This window comes from Aricia agestis, chromosome 16 (genome assembly GCF_905147365.1).
Source record: "Aricia agestis chromosome 16, ilAriAges1.1, whole genome shotgun sequence".
In the NCBI taxonomy this organism is placed as follows: domain Eukaryota; kingdom Metazoa; phylum Arthropoda; class Insecta; order Lepidoptera; family Lycaenidae; genus Aricia; species Aricia agestis.
Genome location: NC_056421.1, coordinates 8,528,981 through 8,547,162, shown reverse-complemented (window position 1 = coordinate 8,547,162; position 18,182 = coordinate 8,528,981). Strand labels below are relative to the sequence as shown.

Below are 18,182 nucleotides of genomic sequence, written 5' to 3'. Positions count from 1 at the left end.
TACAATAATTTGCCTCGCATGAAAACGTTCGGTGAAATAAAATGTAGCTTTACAAATTTAATTTACTATACAGCTTCCGTCCTTTGTGCAAATAGATTGTTAAATTAAACGAAATTAAATTGACTTTCAAGTGGCCGACCCAGAGAACTATTTTAGTAAATGAATGGTGATTTTACGTTACATAAACGAGTTTTTTTATTGCGTTTATAAAATGTGTAATTAATGACTATAGGACGTCAAGATCACGCAGTAACTTGTGAGATTTATTTTGTGACGTAAATTGTTTTTAAATAGACAGGGAAAATTCTAGAATCAGAAAAGCATTGTACTGGCTAGTGGCATGTACTATCAGAGAAGTTGATTCATAGGTAGATTAGGGACCTACGTAATTTGATCGTGTTATTTCAAACCCAGCCGACACATCCTAAGGCATCCATTACACGGTAGGTTTTGCCGTCAGTTTCACCACAGTCATGGCTGTAACTGATGGATAACCTATGTAAGAGCGTGACGGACGGTTGCATGAAGTTGATTGACAAAAATCTGGATAATATCTTGATTTTTGCTTCATGCAACCATCACTTACTTACGAATTTTGAGTGAGTGTTATCACATCTGACAAAATAGGAAAAAAAAAAACTCCACAGCCGAACATATAACCTCCTCCTTTTTGGAAGTCGGTTAAAAATTAGAAACGTATTGATATATTATACCTTTGAAAATTTTGGGAGCTATATATATATATATATATACTGCCGTATTCAGAAAACTTCGATAGCGCGATGCAGGTTTGCGGCGCTAGTGGTCCGCCACATTTTTACCCGACTCGGTAAAGGAGGATTACATTTTAAGCATCACATCGGATCATTAGGAGTGCTTTAACTATACAGAGTAAATTATAAATCGGCTTACAATTCTCTGTAATCACATATTATAATGATTCCGTCGATAAAAAAACAAATATCGCTTCTGCTGTCACCAAAAATGTATATCTAAATATTTTAATACAGTATTGAATTATCTCCTTAACTATGGAAATATTAACTCCAAAGATAGCTTATACTTTCCTGTCCTTATCTGTTAAGTGACTTAATATATGAGACAAGGACGGAGAAGTTTAAGGGTGGGTTGCATCAACTTACTATAACTATAACTTTAACCATAACAAAATGTCAAATGAACTGTCAAGTCCCTAGTAAAAGTCCATAATGGACGCCATATTTGACGATAACCTTAACCTTGACTAACTACGCCTCTGGTGCAACCCACCCTAAGGCTCAATTTATACCGCTGCGGAATGGAACGGCATGGCAGCGTCAATTTCACCTCATGCGAGGAAATTGGTACCGGAAAGTTCTCGAGAATTCTGCGGAAGACGCGAGTCCAAACATTTTGGTTCGCATTTAATTTGTGTCTTAATTTCGTTGCAAAAAGTCTATTCCGTTCCATTCCACGGCGGTACAAATTGACCCTAAGATTTTCATTGGGTTAATATTTTTATCAGTAAGATGTGTGTTTTGTGAGGAGTTATTTATCTGTAACTGCTAGAATGGAGTATATTTTTTAATCTGAAGAGTAATGTTTGCTTTTAGAATAAATATTTGCCACACTAGTAATACTTGAGCACAATTCTAGGTTTATATTACTTTAAACGTACATAGTTGTTTTTAATTTTTGTATTGATTATTGTGATTTTATTGCGTCTTTTGAGTTTGTGATTTTTATGGTTAGGTTACTACTTACTAGGTTACAAACTGTACTTGAGTACATTCCTTGACAAAATTGTTAAGTAAGTAACATAAAAAAGAGCAAAAATGAACGCATGAAGAGCAAAAATGAACATAATATGTTATTTGCCATATTATGGCAAATGAATAGGATATATTACTGCAATGTTTTTACGCTAGAGGCCAGGGCACCCATAGGGGCTACTGGTGCCTGTGTGCAAAAAACGATTTTTTCGCCCCTTTAGGCAAATTTTTTGGGTCCTTGGTTTTGGCGCCCCTAAGATGACGATTTGGCGCCCCTAGAGGATGGCGCCCGTGTGCATTGCACACATTGCACATATGGTAGCGGGGGCCCTGCTAGAGGCAACACCGGCACCGACAGTATATAAAAAGTTTTGGTCAACGTTTCTGTCAATATTCTGATGTGACGTGTGCAACATGTCGGATTTTGGTCGGATTATTAACCGTATGTGCTAGTAGCGCCCTCTGCTCCGACCGCAGCGTAATATTTCCTATTAAGAAATTTATATATTTTAGTCTATGAATTGGTTTATTTATAGACTGTAAGGGTGGGTTGCACCAACCTACTTTAGCTATAACTGTAACTTTAACTATAACTAAATGCAAAATTTTAATTCTTTGGTTAAAGTCAAAAATGGACGCCGTATTTAACCATAACCTTGAGCTCGACAAGGCTTTGAATGGACGTGGCGAAAAAAGGAACTACCGTTGTCATCATACAAAAGCGCCATTTTTGACAGTTCTCCTTTACCAGCAGCGTTCCCGCCCACATTAATTTCAAGCCTTGTCGGACCAGCTGTCATCTGTCAAATTCTGTACTCAAAGTTAAGGTTAAAGTTAAAGTTAGCCTTAACTATAACCATAACATTGTCCATAACTTTATCTTTAACCACGCCTCTGGTGCAACCCACCCTAAGGTACTCTGTATTGTGTATATTTTTTAGTTTATTATATTTTTGATATTTTAATTTGATATTGTGATCACTACTCCCAACGATTGATATGCCATAAATTATAGAGTGCATAATGTTATTTTCATGTTAAATCTTTTTAGTTTGTTATTATAGGTCTTTCACAACTTTTGTGATTCGATTTAACTAGCGAAATGTCAAAATTGACCAATAACGGCTGTGTTTTTAATAAACAAAACATTTAATGCAATGCATAATGTCAAATCTAATCATCATCATGTCATGTCAACGTAACAAACTAGTTGTTTATATTTGGTTGACATGACATGATTTTGACGAACTTTGAAAAACATGCCGACGAACACGTGGTTATTGGTCAATTTTGACATTTCGTTTATGAAATCACTTGATGTGAATAGATGTTTATTTTACTTCATTGAAAAACTCTTGTCAAAATTTTGGAACGAAAGTAACTTAAAGAAAGACCTAGTCAGAGGTGTCGAATTTCCTTTAAACGAAAAAAGAACATTTTTAAGCCCACTTATATAGCAAGTCTGGGTTATTGCTAAGTGTTAAAATATCATGTCCTCTCTTTCTCCAGTATAAAGGTCGAGAGCGATAACATGATGTTGATGTTAATCCTTGGTTATTCTAGGATCAACTTAAATCCTGACTGGCGCTAGTGGGCTTCAGTTTCTTATAATCGGATTGAATTATTATTGTATCATTGAGTGTATAGATAGGATGTTTGTAAGTAATTGAAATTATGAGTTCGGATGTGTATCGTGATTCGTGATACGGATGCAATGTAAAAAATCTTCCAAAAAATCTTGAACCAACACAATTTTTAAAGTTAATGTATTTTAATTTCTCCCGGTTTCTAAGGTTTTTTGCAGGATTAGCAGTGCTTTTGATTGGCTAACGTCAAAACTTTAACCAATTGACAATGATATTGAAAAGATAAACTCCAATCAAAGTCCTCAGAAACCGGGCAAAAGTGCAGTTAAACTATGCGTATCACGAAAAGGTTTTGGAGACTGTACCTAGAAGTGATATTATGCATTTTTGTTATTATTTTTCTGTTTATTGAAATCCAGATCTGCTTGTTAAAGTTTATTTTGTCTCTGCTAAGGCTGGTCCCTTGTAAGCTTCAGCGATTGTAAACGTGTTTATTTATTAAATATTTAAAAAGGAATTAACTGTTTTATTATTAGATATTTAACTATTATACTAAAGTTCACTGTGATTTAGGAAAGAATAGCAAATATAACTTTATAAGGAGACTTGTTGAAACCGAGAGGATATTATTTTTTTCTTACGTCTGTCTAGTTTATACCCATATTAATAAATGCAAAAGTGTGTCTACCTGTCTGTCTGTGGCCTCTTTACGATTAAACAGATTCAATGAAATTTGGTATAAATATATTGTATCTACCTATACTTTGAAGTCCCGGGAAAGAACATGTAGTTTTTATCCTGAAAGAATAGCTAGGATCAGGCGTACGAAAATAGCTTTAAGGCGTCGCTTTGATATTTTGGCTGTACCGATATCGATTTTTCTCAGCAACGACTAAAGCTAAGAAATTAAAGTTCATTGTCAGTATTCATCATGTCTTTGTATTTGAATTACTCATAGCATAACACGATTGGTCAACTTTTACAACATAATAATCAATCAAAAGGACCTCTGTAAAAAAAGGGATTCCTATTTTCGCAACAGAGGAGAGTGATTTAAGCTTCCAAAATTGTATGGAGGCGGATTTTTGCGATGAGCCCCGGCACAGCCCGTCATAGTGTGCTCACTCCTTAAAGCAGCGCTCTTTCATCATACACACGCACAGTGCACACTTCTCGTCATTGCAGTTCCTTTGCGTTTTAAATCTTTATACGGTGGTCAGTACGCGTGAAATAGATTATACGAGGAACAGCTTATCTCTTACAACACTAAAGTTTTCCAAAATCATACGTCCATTGTGTAGTAACCTTGGCCGATGTATTGTTCGAACATCTTGTACAATTTCACCTTGGATTGGAGATAGATGTATGAGTGTAATTGTGGGTTCATTTACATGGGTAAACTGCTGTTTAACCTTAAGTTTAAATTCGGTTACGGCTGCGGTAGTTCCAAGTTAACCATATAAGTTGGACATTTTTGTTTGTTCTTCGGTATATCAATTGATTGTAAAATCCGAAAGTGTTGTTTCTTTTTTATGACATGGACTAGGAATTGAGGAATAATATGAACAAGACTAGACCTAAAGTCGTAAACGGATTTCCTGATTACCACTTGCAACACCAAAGTCTTCTCGACGGGTTAGTTCCCGGACCGGTGGTAGGCTTCATGTAGACGTTCTAAAAGTGTTAATTTTATTAACCTGCTTAGAAAAATAAATATTTTTTTTTTTTTCATTTACTGATCCTAATTCCTTATTCTTAAAATCCCTACCACACTTAGGTACAGTTACCTCACATACTCTATGAACAACAAGCGTTGTTTTACACCGGTTCTCTGTGTGGCCGTGGTTGTGGCACCTATGATGTTGAACTTTGAAGCATCTCACTTTTGTGCAAAAACAAATGATGACTTCAACACATCTGGAAGTAGGTATGTGGGTTTCCTTATCATTGTGTTCCGCAATGATGTTTTCTTCCCCTAACCCCTTTGATCGTAAACAATCAAACTCGTAAACCAGATGTTCATATAAACATAAACAACATTGTTCATGTTATGTTTATAAACAATACCAAGAAAATAGGTAACTGCGACAAAACAATTAAACGTAGATGGATAACTAGGTAATTTAATTTCACCACGGGAAATGGCTCAAGCGTCCCTTCTTCTCAGTCATTAAGTTTATCAGTGTCGCTACCGCAACTTAGCGGTTAAGATCCTCCATTAGATTCCTCATTGTTGGGAAAAATCTGAAACACATTATGAGCCGTGCGTGCAACTGGCGTAGCGGTAAGCTCACATTTCGGCTGCCGTGAGAATTGCCTGACATAATGCACTGCCGACCTCAACCTTCGAATTCGTGCGACAATTCGGTACCAAAGCGGTCTCGTTCGCTTCATTTGTTGACAATGTTTGACTCTATTTCTCGAGTTTAAGCCCTAAAATGATTCATGCAGATGGGAAAGTATGTTGCCTTATTTTTTTGCAGCTTGATGACCTACACTTGCAAAAAGCGATTTTAGCATTAGGTATATTTTACCGTCGTACATAAGTAGGTTTATGTACGGATTATGATACAGTATATTACATAGTATACTCACTAAATAACGCCCGCAACTCGTTACCGGTACATTTTTCCACTACAAAACTATCTTCCTTCTCCAGCTCCCAAATTTCATCTTAATCGATTCAGCCGTTTTGGCGGTAACATAAAGACAGACAGACCGACAGGCAGACACTCTTTTGCATTTATTATACCAGCAAGTATAATAAAGGTATAAGGGTCGGTTTCACCACTTTCTGATAAAGTGCCGAATAGGCTATTCACAACTTTTTTGACAGATTCTCCATTCTTGATCTGTCAAGTTAATTGTTGGATAGCCTATTCGTCACTTATCAGGAAGTGGTGAAACAGGCCCTAAAGTAAAGGTCTAAGGAAGGGAAGCTTATCTTTATTAAGAATAAAGATAAGCTTTACTTCCTTGATGGCGATAACCTTATTACCAGATAGAAAGTGAAGAGATGCCATGGGATCGTTACAGAGGCACGCCAATTGGAACTAGGTATACGCCATATGGCGCGTGTCGGACGTTCACACCATGGAGAATGCATGTCACACCACATCACACCATAGAATTCCTATGGGAGTTAAGACCTACGGATAATGGATGGGAGTTAAGAAATACGGAGGAAAATGAGCAAATAGGTCACCTGATGGAAAGCAACTACCGTCGCCCATGGACACTCGCAACAGACAGACACACTTTTGAATTTACAATATTAGTATGGATGTCTAAACTAATGATGAGTCTCTCCTTGATACTATATTTTAAAGTTAACATTTTGAATTTTGAAAGATCATAGGATACGATCAGCCGGTTTTAATCGCTTTCCAAGGTAGAGCAACTTCCTCCTTTTACTTCCATTTTACAAATTACTTACCTAATTTTTTACTGTATTTTGGATTGCACCTGTTGTCTGATATGTCAGTATAGTTTTAAAATTTTCAGTGACTTCTTTTGTTCCAAAAATACGTACAAATGGGCGATTTTCGACTAGCCGGCCCGGCACCGGCAAAAAGGTATGGCTCGCTTTTTCACTTACTGGCACCGGGGTAGCAAGCTTCCCACCCGGTGCGCGCCGGGCCGACAAATCTGCATGTGTTGTGTAGTCGTTGCCTATGTGTGCGTGTGTGCGCGGAGGATAATGCGGAGTAGGGGGAGAGAGTACCACTCAACGGCCGCCGGCGTAAACCGCAAGTGGAAAAACGAAGCTCCAGCGCCGGTGCCGGTGCCGGGCCGGGTAGTCGAAAAACGCTCATTAAAATCGAGTCTCAAGATTATTTGGCGGAGTCGTAACTATATTCAGAAAGAAATACGTGGGAGAGCCATGCTTCGGCACGAATGGGCCGGCTCGACCGGAGAAATACCACGTTCTCACAGAAAACCGGCGTGAAACAGCGCTTGCGCTGTGTTTCGCCGAGTGAGTTAGTTTACCGGAGGCCCAATCCCCTACCCTATTCCCTTCCCTACCCTCCCCTATTCCCTTCCCTTCCCTACCCTCCCCTATTACCCTATTCCCTCTTAAAAGGCCGGCAACGCACTTGCAGCTCTTCTGATGCTGCGAGTGTCCATGGGCGACGGAAGGTGCTTTCCATCAGGTGACCCGTTTGTTCGTTTGCCCGAGGGGGCAAATTTAAAAAAAAAACTTTGCAATAGTCACGGACTAGTTGCAAGTTAACGAGATCTTATTTTCCTCGAAATTAAGCTCAAATTAAGAGCGACGCAAACACGAAATTTAAACAGTAAAGTGCGCCACTTTTCAACCTGATTTAAAAACAATTATCCATTGTATTTATTGATGGTTCGTCAGTTTTCCGTGAGCTGCAGTTGTGTAATGCCATAGTGATTATATTCTCTTTGTGTAATGCGACTGAATGCGACGCTTAGCTGGCTGCTGGCATAGCTGGCTACAAAACTCACAATAACAACCTCTTTACACGATTAGTTCCAAACGCCAAGTTAAACAGTTGTTTATGGTCATTCTCTCGTTAATTAACGTGATAACAAATTATGAAGACTTCTCTTTGTTTGGAGCTGGCGTTACCATTTTCTAGGCTTTTTAAGTTTAGTATTATTATCGTATTGCCTCTGCTCTAGCCTGTAATTGGCTATTTTAAAGTACCGCCTCGAATGGGCATTTAAAAAATATTCTTTTTCCAAAGTAAAAAATAAGAAGATATTTATGTTTTTTACCAAACCATTTATTTCTTTAATTATTAAAGCGACACTATAAGCTCTCCGCAGCCCGCAGTCTACAATTTAGAAACCCTGGCAAAGGAAATGAATTATAAATTTTATGTATAAAATCACCTTTATAAAATTTAGTAACATTTATTTGAGGACAATGTATAAGTATTCCAGTCAATTCTCTTCAACTATGGCGTCACGACTACATCAAGCAATTTGCGGCGACAAGCAGCAATATTGCGCAATACAATTGCTTGGAATTTCCAAGCCCATCGGTTAAACGTCAATTCGTATCTGCGACATTGAGCGATATGATATCTGGAGCAATTAGAAGCAATATCGCCGAAATAATTGCCGCAATTTATTGAAATTGCTCCATATTGCTCCACTAATTGCTCCGATCGGTCCATTCATGTCGCCGAGAAATTATTGCTCGTGTAGCGCATCTTTGTCAATGGCATAGACTTAATATATACTGTCAATGGTACAACTTTGGGAGGTAATGTAACCATAGATAATATGCAAGACATCAATAATTTAAAGGATATTTTTGAGTTCAACTGAGCTATGGTTTATTTCAAATGACATATTTATTATGTCTTTGGGATTTTTTCTAACCTAACGTTTTTTTATTATTTTAGATTAAAAAATAAATGTTAAAGTAATATATTTCGATGAATAGCCGCGTCCCGCTGCTTTTCCTTTTGATCAATTTTAAGGTACTTAATAATTTCTTATCAAAGTTGTAATATAAACGACTTTTCTTGATGAACAGTTTTTGTACTTGTCTTTGTAATGCTTTATTTCAGAATTCCAACCTCAGAGCAGTAAAAAAACAACGTTCGAATTTCCAACGACACTGCTGGGATCACAATACAATTTAAAAAATAATCTACAGTCTACATATAACCTTCTCAACTAAAGAGTTAAAGCATCCAGCCATGTCACACCAAGACCTGGCCGAGGAGGCTGAAGCCATGCGGCGGAGGTGCGGGTGTCTCCGTGCTAGCGATATGCTGAAGGAGGCTCTAGCCGGGTTCCCCACTCCTCCTCCGCCTCCACCCAGTCCGAGTGTGGATGAGTTGGTTGTGTCCGACACGGTACGTTCGTGTTGTATTTTAAACGCGTCCTGGGATTCCTACGTGTTATAAAATACGCCGTGTGCTGTGACTCTATGTCCTTAAGCCTTATGTCGGCACTACATATAGGCGAACGCGTTGGCCGACGCGTTGGCCGGCGCGCTGGCCCAATGTGTAGAACGGGCGTTCGCGCGTTGACGGTAGGTATTTCGCCTGTTCTACACATTGGGCTAGCGCGCCGGCCAACGCGTCGGTCAACGTGTTCGCCTATATGTAGTGCCGACTTTAGGGTTACTAAATGTTAGGGAGTTAGGAGTATATAAATGGTTTGTGGGAACATAATGTAATTGAAATATGATATGTTCAGGGGCTTGATGTCTTCACAAACTTTTATACATAATTCTCTGAAAACATATTGAAAAAAATGAAAATCATTTTATTTCCAAATTGGTTAAAAATTAACACATTTAGCACGTCTACATGAGGCCAACCACCAGTTCGGGAACTAATCCGGCGAGAAGAACCGGCGTAAGAAACTCGCACGGGGCCATCTTTTACTAAAAAGATGGTAAAATTGTTCTTTTTACAAAGAAAAAATAATAGTATTATAACAAAAAATATAGTATTAGTCCATCAATCCCCAAGCGGCACCCGGCTGTCGCATAAAAATTGAAAATCCATCGTGTCTGCGATTCCCACGATCGAGGTATTAACATACAAACATAATAATATATTTTCTAGAAATACCCTTGTATATCCGTATACTGCGCTCAAGAAGGAAAGCCGCATCGGATTTGGGGGCCAGATCCCATTGAACCCTTTAAGGAACCCAAGGACATAGATGACATTGAAGAGGTAATTCTGAAAACAATTTAAATTATGAGTTATTTAATATAATTATGTTATACTAAGGGTAATTTTAGTCTCAAGCTGCAGCGCGGGCACCGTCGGCACTGTACTCGGGCCATCTCGTTTTAGCATAGTACGTAGAGATTTAGAGAATGAGATAATCTCTGTTACGGTCGTGACTAGTGGCTACTATCAGGTTATCAGGCGGTTCCTGGAGGACATAATACTCCTACGTTACGTCATGACTGATATTTTTAACGACTTTTCTTAAAACACGCACCCGTTTTGAAATGTTGCTGCTGGACATTTAACGCCTAGTGATAGGGAAATGTCCTTTTCTATGTTGTTTTTTTAAACATTTACGTCGCAGATTTTCCGGGCTTCTATTTATCAAATACTAGATATGCCCGCAACTCTGTTGCGCCAAAAATCGTTTATCGCGCGTCAACTGTACATTTTTTTAAAATGAAATAAGGGGGCAAACGAGCAAACTTGTCACCTGATGGAGAGCAACTTCCGTCGCCCATGAACACTCGCAGCATCAGAAGAGCTGCAGGCGTGTTGCCGGCCTTTTAAGAGGGACTAGGGTAATAGGGGAGGGTAAGGAATTAGGGAAGGGAAGAAAATAGGGGAGGGTATGAAAGGGAATTGGGCCCCCGGTAAACTCACTCACTCGGCGAAACACAGTGCAAGCGCTGTTTCACGCCGGTTTTCTGTGAGAACGTGGTATTTCTCCGGTCGAGCCGACCCATTCGTGCCGAAGCATGTCTCTCTTACGTTATAATTTTTCCGCGATGAAAAGTGTCTTATTATATTAGGCCCTTTCCTGGGACTCAAAGTATCTACGGAGAAAAATCGATTCAATTCCACTGTTTCATAAAGTGCTGGCTTTTCATCATAATATCTTTACCATCATCAAAATAATTTTGGATAATACGCGCTAATCCGAGAAGTGTTGCGGACGTGTGCGGTGTGCAGTGTGTAACCTTAACCCAAACAGATGGTATCGGGTCGGATACACGAAATACTTTACGACTGTACTGTGCCTTATATAATTGTTGCATCGCCCTTCTGTTGTGTTAGCGATTTTTATAAAACTTGAAAAAATCAAGTGCATGGCTGCGTATAGAGTTCCGTAACTTCTCTTAAATTTACGAATGTTCCAATTTTAAATTTTGGCCACTAATAATCGTTGTAAAGTAACTAGAAATGACAGTCCATACTAACTAATATAATATACTAATATAACAAAATATGCGAAAGTGTGTTCGTCTGTCTGTCTGTTACCTCTTTACGCCCATACCGCTGAACCGATTTTGCTGAAATTTGGTATGGAAATAATTTGAGTTCCGGGAAAGGACATAGTAAACTTTTTATCTCGGAAAAATGTACGGTTCCCGCGCGATAAAGGAATCTTGGCGCAACGGTGTTCAACGGGGCGTTCTTTTTTTGTATAAAACAAGGCGGCAAACGAGCAAACGGGTCGCCCATGGACACTCGCAACATCAGAGCTGCAGGTGCGTTGCCAGCCTTATAAGAGGGAATACGATCACTTCTTGAAGGTTTGCAGGTCGTATTGGTCCGTAAATACTGCAGTTTATCACGTGGTAGAGCCATGTTTCGACACGAATGTGCCGGCTCGACCGGAGAAATACCACGGGCTCACAGAAAACCGGCGTGAAACAGCGCTTGCGCTGTGTTTCGCCTAGTGAGTGAGTTTACCGGAGGCCCAATCCCCTACCCTATTCCCTTCCCGACCCTTCCCTATTCCCTTCCTTACCCTCCCCTATTCCCTTTTAACCTTTCGATCGCGGAAAAACGAGACACAATTATAGCTTATCTATTGTTATCGCGGCCGGATGTGGCCGCTTGGGGCTTCATGAATTTAAATGCCGGCAACGCACCTGCAGCTCTTCTGAGTTCTGATGTTGTGAGTGTCCATGGGCGACGGTAGTTGCCTTCCATCAGGTGACCCGTTTGCTCGTTTGCCCCCTTATTTCATAAAAGTTCTTAATATTTTCCACACTTCCAGCCCCCGTACACCTTCTGGAGTCTCCTGGTGGAGCTGTTCCGTATGCTGCAGGTGTCTGTGGTGGTGACGGCGCTGCTCGCCTACTACGTGCTGTACTTCTACGTCCAGCTACTGTACGTCACCTTCCGAAGCGTGGTGTACTTCCATAATGTTGATGGGTAAATACTTGCAACTTTTTTTTTGCTAAGTTTAACCAAATTAAGAGCGTCCGTGGCCTAATGGGCAGACCTTTGGTTCACACACCTGGAGGGTTCTATGTTTAAACCCGGATGGAGGCGTGTACCTATGAGACATCTTCTGATCTCAAGTATATGCGGACGCTCGTATGGTGAAGGAAAACATCGTGAGGAAACCCGCACATAGTTGGTCCCAGACGTATTGACTAGTTCTTTCCTCTGGACTAGGCCGACTATGATGAGGGAATGCCGTATGCGCTTGGGCTTCAAAATCTTGTCCCAGGCACTACACTATTTGAGGAGTGATTACTTCGCTCTGAAAAATACTGTATAAATCATTCACAACGGATGTAAAGGCCTATTTTTTTTATCAAATTAGTATTCAAATTTTGCTAAAAGCTCTTATGATCTACTAAATGACGCTGGCAACTTTGCTGCGTCAAAATTCTCTTATCCCGTTGGAACCGTACATCCTTCCAGAATAAAAAGATCCTATGTCCTTTCCTGAGATTCAAATTATCCCCATACCAAATTTTAACAAAATCGGTTCAGCGATTTGAGCGTGAAGAGGTAACAGATAGACGGACAGACACACTTTTCCATTTGTAATATTAGTATGGATCTTTTACTGTCAGATTCAGAGACGAATATTAATAATTTAACTGCATTTGAGATTTTGACATAAGCCCCTATTATTATCGAACAAAATCTACATCTATTCGACCTCTGTGGCTCAATTGGTTGAGTACGTGTGGCAGCTCAAGCCGGGGGTCGCGGGTTCGAATACCGCTGACGGAACAAAAAGTTTTCAATGTTCCCGGATCTGGATGTGGATTAAATATTATGTGTATGTGATATAATAAAAATCTTAAATATAATATGTATAGTATAAAAGTATTAAATATATTTCCGTTATCAGGTACCTGTAACACAAGTCCTTCAGATACTTAGCACGGGGCCAGACTGACGTGGTGTGAAGCGTCCATAGATATTATTATTATTATTCACGTACGAGTGCGGTACTTAGCAATATGTATATACTTAGTTATTTTGCATAATAATAGTTTAGCACCCTCTCACGAAATCCTTTTATAACTTGTTCAATGGTAAACGACAAAGCAATTATATTATTGTCTTTATATTTTAAAAGTTGTGTGAAAAGATGATAACATTTTGACCTCATGTAACTTTTTTCGCAGCCCCATGAAAGTAACAATAGGAGTGATAACAGCCACGTCGCTACTGGTCGCATTCAACTTGTTTTTGAAAATAGAACGACTGTTGTGTTTTCATTAAATACTGTCAGGTAATAATATAATTTTACTAATAGGATATAAGTACTATAACTGCAATGTTATCACACCAGTGGTGGCAGCACCAGCATAGACAGTAAACAAACATTTTGTTTGACGATTCTTTTTTTTAATGAAATAAGGGGGCAAACGAGCAAACGGGTCACCTGATGGAAAGCAACTTCCGTCGCCCATGGACACTCGTAGCATCAGAAGAGCTGCAGGTGCGTTGCCGGCCTTTTAAGAGGGAATAGGGTAATAGGGGAGGGTAGGGAAGGGAAAAGGGTAGGGGATTGGGCCTCCGGTAAACTCACTCACTCGGCGGTAAACAGCGCGGTTTTCTTTGAGCCCGTGGTATTTCTCCGATCGAGCCGGCCAATTCGTGCCCAAGCATGGTTCTCCCACGTCAAAATTTTTCGTTTTTGTCAATATTCTGATATAACTAGTGCAACATGTCGGATTATGGGTCCTATTGTTTACTGTATGTGCTAGTATCGACCTTTACGAAATATTCCCTATTTATTGTAGCGTATTTTTACTTTAATTGCTTGGGCTTATCTAATTTACATGGAGTAACAAAACAAAGTGATAATAATTAAGGGTGTGTAAGTGTTCCTCGTAAAGAACTCACTGTGAAAGTAGCAGCGTTGAAAGACCAACTTTTAGGGTTCCGTAGCCAGAGGGTGAAAACAGGACCCTATTCATGAGACTTCGATGTATGTGTGTCCGTCTGTCTGTCTCCAGGATGTATCTCAAGAACCACTATAGTTAGAGTTCTGAAATTTTCACAGATTGTGTATTATATCTATTATCTATTGCCGCTATTACGAGAGGTAAATACTAAAAACAAAATAAAATTAATATTTAAGGGGGGCTCCCATACAACAAACGTGATTTTTTTGGCCTTTTTTGCTCGATATCAATAATGGCAACAGGTAGGCCCTTGGTATTTTCACAAAGGCCTTAATTATATGTCTACACTCTACTTCAATATTTAAGAATATGTAATATTAAAATAAAATAAAAAAATAAGGGAACTCCCATACAAAACACAATTTTTGGTCTATGTATGCTCTATAACAGTACGGAACCCTTCGTGCACGAGTCCCATTCGCACTTGGCTGGTTTTTTTTCACTTTTATATGGGGTAACTGGCGACACTGGGGCGCTTGCCTATACAAAAGTGAAAAAAATTGGTCTTTCAGAGCTACTACTTTCACACTAAACTCTCTACAAGGAACACGTACACACCCTTAAGTAATATCACTTAGTTTTATTACACCCTGTATATTTACTAATAATAATAAAGACGAGAAAAATATCTGATTGAGTTTTAAGAAAACCACTTGAGCTACATTGATGATTTTTGGTAGAAAAGATCACACAGGCTACTTTTCCCGGACATAATAATTTTGTGGGAATAAACTACATAAAAGATTTTCAATTTCAGTGTGCGGGTATTATTACTTCGAAACATGGACATGGTTGATAGCTTATACCTTTTTTAAATTATTTGTGTTTGTAAATTACATAAAAATTGATTTAAAGCTTGTTCTTTTATTTCATCAACCTAAACGGCGCGGTCTTACACACCTGTTGAACAGTTGATTAGAGAAAAATTCAGTACAAAATGGTCTTAAAACAATTGTTCAACAGATGTTTAATCTTTTGTGGTAAGACGGTTAGAGTTTTCCTCTCGGTTATTCATTTGTTTATTTCGAAGAAAACCAACGCTGCCCTCATTCACATAATTTTAAAATAACTTTATTGAAAGAAAAGTAATGACAAATGTTTTAGTGTACTTAAATTGTTTCCGATTTACAAGTAAATTTCAATTTGTTAACCGGAAAAGCAGAATTATAATACTGAAGGAGGGTTCTGTGACTCTTGTTATATTCTCTTGGTGGTGTAGGTATTTTAGGTACCTATTAACAAAGATTTTTAAAATGAGCATATATTACTAGTTATGCTAAACATATAATATAAGAATGTAAATCCACTTGTTTAAATCTTATTCATTCATACATTTTCGATCCTGTTGTATTCGCATCTTACAGGTAACAGGGCAATTCCATATGTGACTGACTCTACATTTGATACGACTTGCGTTTTATTTTGTCATATATTATGGTTACTATCATGTTGTTAATATCAATTTTAAGATGGCTTTGTAGCAGATTAAACAAGTTAACTTATGCAGAAAAAATGGTGTACACTGTTGTTTTCAAATAGCATTTATTTAGTCAAACATAAACGTGACCGACACTACATGCAAAAGGAAGTCGTTTCAGAGAGTGTTTGTAAACACCAATAATCTTCCTCTCTGTGTGCTAAATAAGTCTACTTTGTATTTTTATGGAAAGTGCATGAAACAAACTAATATAAAATATTTACCTATAACCTGTAAGTTATTTAAAAAAAAAATTATTAGCAAAAGAAATTGTGACCGACACTACAGCCCAAAACGTGACCGACACTACACTCACTTTGTGCAGGTAAAAGTCGGTAGTTTTACATGACACCTTAAAATGTATGTATCTCAGCACGTACAATATGAACTCTAATATTATATGAAAGCAAATCAGTAATTAGTTAATTCATTAAAATGCTTTTTTTTGAACTTTAACATCACAAAAACGAAATCACTAATAATTTGTCAAAAAATAACTCAACACGAAATCTTCTAAAAAACTATTAACATAATAACCCAAGAGCCAGCGATAGGTAGACTTTCGTCATTTTTTTAAGCTAAAAATGTTCCTTTATATGAGCCCTATAGAGGCAAGAACGACCAGATACTATGGAGTTTCGGTCGCTATTACTTTAGAAGGTTTCCAGTTCTGCAGGTCTACCTTACGTTCAATAAAGTTTAGAGATCAATAATTTTATCTTATTTTCTTGCGATATCTGTAAGAATCTCATGTTCTACTGCCAAATTTTTGTGACAATTGCTTCCCATTTCCAGACATCGCTAAATTGTGGATTATATTTGACTTTGAGGTGGTCTGGCAGGTTTTTAAAATAATAATTTAGCTTTCTGCTTCTCTCTCTCTGCTTTCTATAGCTATTTTCGCCATCTATCACCAAAACTATAATAACCTAAGTCTATTATTAATAACCTAAAAGGTTATTAATAATAGACTTAGTAAATATCTTACTAAATTCAAAATTCTATCTAATAATCAATTTGGCTTTAGACATGTAACATCCACCGAAGATGCTGTCCTTGAATTAACAGATACAATAAATAATAATCTAAATAGTAAACTTAAAACAATTGGCATTTTTCTAGATTTATCTAAGGCGTTTGACACTATCTCGATTCCTGCACTGTTAATAAAATTAGAACATATTGGTGTTCGTGGCTTGGCTCTACAGCTATTTAAAAGCTACTTAACCAACCGTAAGCAGTTAGTTAAAATAGGCATGCACATAAGCAAAGAATATTCTGTCAGCGTCGGTGTCCCTCAGGGTAGTGTGCTGGGTCCAACTCTCTTTCTAATATATGTAAATGATCTGTGTCAACTACCACTGTCTCATTGTAAAATTGTTTCCTATGCGGATGACACAGCTCTCATAGTGGACGGAGAAGATTGGAACAGTACTCGTCGCAATGCTGAGACAGCGTTAAAACTTGTCATGCACTGGTTGGTTGCAAACACCTTAACATTGAATGTAAGAAAAACTAAATTTATCACATTTTCATATACCAAAGCCAGTCAACCAAAAATCCCTATTGATATCTACGCCCATAATTGTTACAGTTCGATTCCAGCCTCAAACTGTAACTGTGCTGCACTCGAACGTGTAGAGTCCATCAAATATCTGGGAGTAATCATTGATAATAACTTGCGTTGGAAGCCCCACATCAACTCTGTCGCCGCCCGTCTAAGGAAATTAACATATGTTTTTAGGAAACTAAGAACTGTCATTGATTTCCAAACCCTGATCATGATTTATCAAGCGTTAGGGCAGTCTCATATAGGATACTGTATATTAGTTTGGGGTGCCGTACACAAGACTACAATGCTTAGAGTTGAGCGTGGACAAAGGGCAGTTCTGAAGGTTCTCGCTAAAAAGCCGCTATTCTTCCCAACTGTAGATCTTTTTACGATGTGCCAAGTATTATCAGCGAGACAGCTGTATATTCTTCGTACTATACAAAAGAAACACAAACTTCTCATATACGACCCATACTCTTACCTAAATAAACGCCGTTTCTATAAAGTCTGTGAGGTACTGCCTTGTAATACAGATGCTGCCAGAAGACATTTTAAATACATCAGCCCTATACTCTACAATAAAGTAAATAAAATACTAAATATATTTTCCTTAACAAGATACAAACTAAAAAAGTGTTTAATAAAATGGCTAAAACAATTAAATTACGAAGAAACAGAAAAACTTGTTTCCATCTAATGAATCTAAAATATTCAACCCCATCTTAGTCCACAATCCCCAACCCCTAAACTCATACATAACATATACGGCAGTCACATGTCGTATTTGTTATATTTTGTAAGCCGTAATTAGCCATAGCCTTGTTATCTATATAAATTATAATACATTATATTACTTATTTTAAGTTACTTATTTTAAGTTAAGTACTGTTTTTGTTACAACTGTAAGAGGCATTGTTAGCTGCGCTGCAGTTTCATACTTTTGTAGCTATCG

The 18,182-nt window shown here is 38.1% G+C and overlaps 1 protein-coding gene across 1 annotated transcript; it reads left to right on the top strand.

The window, feature by feature from the left end:
• The first annotated feature begins 8,896 nt into the window (after nucleotides 1-8,896).
• On the top strand, nucleotides 8,897-15,017 carry LOC121734883. The gene is made up of 5 exons (XM_042125517.1): nucleotides 8,897-9,180; nucleotides 9,901-10,014; nucleotides 12,041-12,198; nucleotides 13,416-13,522; nucleotides 14,959-15,017. Exons 1-4 carry the CDS (start codon nucleotides 9,022-9,024, stop codon nucleotides 13,510-13,512), a joined length of 528 nt encoding a protein of 175 aa, XP_041981451.1. The 5' UTR covers nucleotides 8,897-9,021; the 3' UTR covers nucleotides 13,513-13,522; nucleotides 14,959-15,017.
• Nucleotides 15,018-18,182: the final 3,165 nt, after the last annotated feature.